This window comes from Cygnus olor, chromosome 1 (genome assembly GCF_009769625.2).
Source record: "Cygnus olor isolate bCygOlo1 chromosome 1, bCygOlo1.pri.v2, whole genome shotgun sequence".
NCBI lineage: Eukaryota > Metazoa > Chordata > Aves > Anseriformes > Anatidae > Cygnus > Cygnus olor.
Genome location: NC_049169.1, coordinates 200,093,434 through 200,099,433, shown reverse-complemented (window position 1 = coordinate 200,099,433; position 6,000 = coordinate 200,093,434). Strand labels below are relative to the sequence as shown.

General features: G+C 41.2%; 1 protein-coding gene across 6 annotated transcripts in view; it reads right to left on the bottom strand.

Moving 5' to 3' along the window:
• Positions 1-1,978: 1,978 nt before the first annotated feature.
• The window catches only part of NOX4 (NADPH oxidase 4), a 110,448-nt gene continuing 106,426 nt past the window's right edge, over positions 1,979-6,000 (bottom strand). For all 6 annotated transcript variants that reach the window (XM_040544285.1, XM_040544286.1, XM_040544284.1 and 3 more), the window contains one exon: positions 1,979-3,326. In XM_040544285.1, coding sequence (XP_040400219.1) covers positions 3,206-3,326 — 121 coding nt within the window. In that variant the 3' untranslated portion in view covers positions 1,979-3,205. The remainder of the gene's footprint in view (positions 3,327-6,000) is intronic.

Sequence of the window (6,000 nt, the reverse complement as noted above, 5' to 3'; positions counted from 1 at the left end):
ATAGCAATTACACAGACCTTTTCACTGCAGGTGCACAGAAGTGATCCCAAAAACATTAATTACTCCTCACAACACTCCAGACAGGTAGACAGTCCCCAGCCTGTTTTACAAGTAGGTCAGCTGAGGCTGGCATAGGACAGAGGCAGAAAGAGGAGACCGTGCCTCTGACTGCATCTTGCTCTGACAGCACTGCCTCATGTAACAACAGGAGATAACATTCCTCCACACAGTGTCAGCTCCTGCTAGAATTCAGAGCAAAAGCACAGGACTATTATTATTAATTATAAAACACTACCTATGTTAAGAGGTGAGCCAGAAAATATAATCTGTTTTAGCGCAGAACCAACTACAAAACTAGCTGCTCATTATACAGTGATGGAACCGATATCTATCAGAGAGGAGATGTGAAACCACAAAGAACATCGTGATTAGATGACTCTACACCGTATTTAAAAATCATTAGACAGCAGATCCTAAAACAAGAGGAAAATGATCGCTGTGTGGTTGTAGTTAACAGATGCAGTCATGATTGCAGTCATGCTTTAAGCTAACTGCAAACAACACAAAAGCCGACAGTACAGGCAATACCTGACATCTATGCATTTTGCCATCAGTGTTATGCTTATTATGAAATCCACGCAGGCAATGTTAGAAATATTAGTGATTAAAAAGGATCTGATCTTAGTTAGTGATCTGATACTTTTCTGCATACCTCCTGTTTTACAGAGACAGATGAAGGAGATCCAATGGGAAAACAATGATCCTTCCAGCCTCAAAAAAAATTAAAATCAGTAGCTGCAATGTAGGCTCCCATCTCACACTGCATTTCTATTTTGGCTTCTCTCTCCTCTAGGCTACTTTAAGAATTCTCATCAGTAGGAATAAGTCCGTCTCTGGCTCTTTCTTTCCCTTCTGAATTTCAAATTGGGCAGAGCCAGAGGCAGGACCTTCAGTGCAAAGTCCAGGCACTAAGAAACACATCCCCGTGGGGCTTTGCTGCTGCACTTGGGGCAACTCCTGAGCTGAAGCTGCCAAGGCAAAGACCAAACTCATCTTCACTAGTTACACATACAACATGCCAATACACCACCTACCAGAAAAATGCTTTCCTCTGAACACTGATACTGATAGACCCCTGTACAAAGCTTGTGCTGCGAGCTGAAAATAAGTAAGTCTTTCTTACTAAAATGAAAAATGCATTCATTGGAAAGCAGTAAACTGAATCAAATGCACTGTGCTAAATACAGGTGAACCACAGGTATGAGAGATGATGAGCTATTTTACATCTGCTTATTCTGCAGATGCTACTGGCTGTGTTTCCAAGCTTCTGCTGAAGATGAAGGGCCAGGTTTTCAGCAAGTGTAAAGCAGTGCTGTTGTATTCAGATGCACTAGAATGATTCCTGTTACCAGCTAAGTGTCTGACTCAAGCTTAAATGTCCCCTTCTCAGCAAAATGACATAAAAAAGGGTAAAGAGAAAATAAAGGAAATTGGATTGGCTATTGAACTGAGGGAACAAAATATTGCTCCTCAGAACCAAAAAGTTTTCAAGTGCTTGTTTCAACCCCTAGCCTTTCCTTGGCACCTATCAGCAGTCAGAAAAACAGCTGTAATAAGGACAGGGAAGAAGAACTTAAGTTTGAATGTTTCAGATCCTCCCCTATGGAACACACTGAAAATATAAAACAGAGCAGGGGCTGTTCAGCCTAAGAAGAGAAAGCTCCAGGCTGACCTCACTGTGGCCTTTCAGTACTTAAAGGGGGCTTATAAAAAAGATGGAGTGACTCTGCTCAATCAAATAATGACAAGACAAGGGGGAATGGTTTTAAATGAAAAGAGGGGAGATTTAGCTAAGACGTTAGGAGGAAATTTTTCACTCAGAGGGTGGTGAGGCCCTGGCACAGGTTGCCCAGAGAAGCTGTGGATGCCCCATCCCTGGAGGTGTTCAAGGCCAGGTTAGATGAGGCCCTGAGCAACCTGATCTAGTGGGTGGTGTCCCTCCCTGTGGCAGGGGGGGTGGAGTTAGATGATCTTTAAGGTCCCTTCCAAACTGAGCCATTCTATGATTCTGCAAAGTTTTGATCTGCACACAAGATGTCAAGAGCCACAGAAACGAAGGCCTCACTCCTACTCTGCTGTAGATCTGGCCGGATCCTGGTTGCAGGGACACCAGTGTGACTGAATAAACAAGCCTGACTCCAGTGAAGGTAGTCCAAGGATCACAATCAACCAAAGACAATCTGCAATTTCTAAAACTGGATTTTCAACCTGCTTCATTGTAAGAACAATCAGTAAGAACATCTGAATGCTTTAATAAGTATTTGACATTCAGGGCATGTGAGTGCAAAGTGAGTGCAACTTCCATGTTGGGTGTGTGGTATACTAAAACGTCATGTCCTGTCTCCTCCCATTAATTACTTTTTTTTGCTCCATCTTTCTGGCTGCACAAATCACACTTCTTTTGCAAACTCACTGAACGCTGAATTGATGCAAGATACAGAGTTCTCCATGTACAGCTGTTTGCTTGCCAAAAGGCTGTGATACATATGGCTGAGTCCGCCCACAGGTGCTACATCGTTGTGCTTGCTTTTCCATAGGTTAATTTCCGTCTTTGCCTAAATTCCTCCCTTTCTTTCATTCAAGGTGGGAATACTGACACCCATGACAGAAGCAGACTAGAGTAACACTGTATATTTGAAATACAGAATCTCAATTCCGCAATGCATAAAACCTTTAATATGGAGTGTCTCCACCCCAAAGCCATAAGGTTTGTATACCAACAAAAGCAATAGGTCTTTGAAATGCACTATGTTTTGCCATTTGGATTAACCTGGGGTTTAATTTACTGATCCAACTTCAGAGGGCTGAAGTGGAAGAACATTCCACAGATTGTCCTTCCATTGGCTTTAAAGCAACTGTGTCCCTCTCCAGTGTTTGTACTTTTCATTTAACAGAAACAACTCCAAAGAATCACTGCTGCCACAAATACTGTGTGAGCACATTTGGCTTTGAGCATAAGCACTTATTATTTGTTGGTATACTGCCATGTCCATCATTTTCCAGACTCTTAAATAATCATAAATAAGAAAAACTGTGCTATTCTTTGGTACATTTCTGTCTGTTTAAACCACAGCTGAACTTTTAAGTTGTACAAACAAAAAATTGCACTTTTATCTTCTAGAGACTCTTGCTAGTCCAACAGATTTCAGCTGAAGGATTCTTTATTATACTCAAACCTTGTCCCATAAGAGTTGCTGCTGTTGCTCAGTTTATGAAGTATCTTAGAGATTTTGTTTGGTCCACAACAGAAAACTCCAATGGTCTTCCTGAAAGAGAAAATAAAAAAAGTTACGACATTGCAAATAAGCAGTAACTAGTAACAATTGACAGAATTGGGTTCTGGTTTCACAGTATTATAGAAATGCCAGCTATGTATAGATTTTAGGGTGAGAACAACTCACTAGGTCATGTAGCTGGTATTGCAGAAGCCACTAGATCTCTCCCAAGTATCCCCGCATCACATCCTCTTACTTACTTGACTAAGATGACTCTTGCAAAAAAGAACCTCAACTTAGTCTCAAGATACAAAGCAATGAAAAACTGCTAATTAACTTTTTTGTTGTTAAAAAACATGTCTTACTCTAACAACTTTATTAGTGTAACTTTTGATTTACACCTGGTAGGAGATCTAGTCACTAACAGGGATTCGTTACACTAATGAAAACAGAGCACTACTAACCCATGATTATTTCTGGCAGCAGCAGAACAACTTTACCACATTAGTTTCACATTAGCATGCAATCCTTCCTCTAGTAGCTGTACTGGAAAGCCTTGTGAAAAGCCAAACACAGAATAAGATCCTTGTTCATCATCCACAGCTATCAGGCCAGGTCCATTACAACAAGTCCACTGACAGCACCACTTTGCACTCTGATCACCTTAAACACAAGCTTTAAGTCAGACTCATGGTCACACAGCATCTAAGGGCGCCAGGCAATAGCCAGCAGTAGAACAGGGCAAATACACAACAGCAGGACTGAGCCACTCATGATATTCATCATCTCCCTTTCCTTGAAAGATGAGGAGAAGAGCAAGGAAGGAGCAAGGAAAGAGGATGTGGTACTGTCTCTTATATATTATTTAAAAAAAAATTCTTCATCTTCCTGCTGAAATTGTGCCACTGCACAGAAAAAATCTTAAAAGATTTACTGAGATGGAGAGAGAATGTAAGGGGGAACATGGCTCTAACTATTATGATTTACAGCACTCACCAGGAGGCTGGGGACTTTGAGTTTTGGTCCTTGCCTCCAGGACTGTTTCACTATTTTATCCAGTGACTATTTAACACAAAATATCTTAGCACACGAGGATACTCAAATACACAGTTTAAAGCTGCCTGTGTATATGTTTGGTGAAAAAAAGGAACTAATGCATATAAAAAGAAATCTTTGATGCATACTGCCAAGTGTATGTCACTGATGTTAAACAGCAGTGCAAATAGCATGGCAGCCCATTTTATACCACTGGACACAAACACTGGCATGGCACACCTGAGGACTCAAACATCAGAAGGCATCACAAGGTTACAGAGGTAAGTGCAACTATGTCCTTGTGCAGGTACCTCACAATGCTGACATTTTAACTGACATATATTACATCATCTCTTATATCAATCCACGTCAAATATTCATAACTCATACTTTTCTAAATTTTATGTATATCTATTAAACTTTCATGCCCTGGCAGAACTCCTCTTAATGGCAAAGGGTGTTGCGTTGGTGGCTGGATTGGCAGAAATAATGAGAACACTATTGCTCGTTGCTCTCAAACAAGATTTCTCAGCACTTGCAGAATCTGAACATCCTCTGTTCTGTGCACAGAGGGAAAAAAGGGTGCGTAAGCTGGCAGCAAGAATGTTTTCTACCACACATTTAATTGAGAATTAATGTTATTGTTTTCATCAGTCTAACTAGTATAGACTACTGCTAAATAAAAAACAGATCATCTGTCTCTCTCCCTCTTGTTTTATATATGTGTGTATATATATATATATATATACACACCTCTTAAGCACAGACATATCTAAGCTGCACATACTGCAAATGTACCCCCCATCCCAGCAACAACCTTCCAAGGTACACAGAATTTTTGGGCAGTAAACAAAATCAGAGAAAGGTAAAGTGATTTACCTAAGGTGTCACAAGAGGTTTGTGACTGACTCGGAAGAGCTCCTGGCATTGCCCCATACAGCGAGCCAGAAGCTCTCAAGTGTTCTTCCTACAGATACCCAGCATCAGCAGCTGAATATTATGCTGCGTACTACTTACCTCCCACAATTCACCCCACATGTCCTCCCCCACCTACACCCACCACTTCCCTGCTTGCAGATACTTTCCTCCCTGCCTCACTTGGTTCCTGCCTGGTTTGCTGCAGCACAGGCTACGACACCACCAGGCATGGAGCTGAAAGCAGCTCCTGCATGGAGCAGCACGCTACTGCCCTGAGCTGATGGGATTTAATTGCCTGTCACTTGTTTGGGTTAATGGCTCACCTTGTTGCCCAGAGGAAAACAGCGAGGTGTTGCTGGGACATAATGTCTGAAAATCTTTTAAATACCACTGGCTTGTTTACAATCAAGAAAGCTATGCTATAGGCCCTTTTTTAGAATAATTATAAATATTAATAAAGGATTTTATTCACTCAAAGCACTACGTAAATAACTATCCTGTCAAGACTTCTTAATGTTCCTATTGGATGAGTAGGTCAGCACGTATTCTTACATCTGTTTTATGAACAGTGGGAGCTGAGGGAGAGCTGAAATACTTTGCAACCTAGAGAGGACAGACTCAAGACTTGAAATGTTCCAGTTTTAAATCCCACATTCATTCCTAGAGAGAGGTATCTCCTTTACAAAGCATGGGAAATGTGTCATGGTGCTCCACGCCTTCCTCTCCTACAGATATTCATGTCTTTTTCTAGGTCAGTCTCCCATCTGGAAAA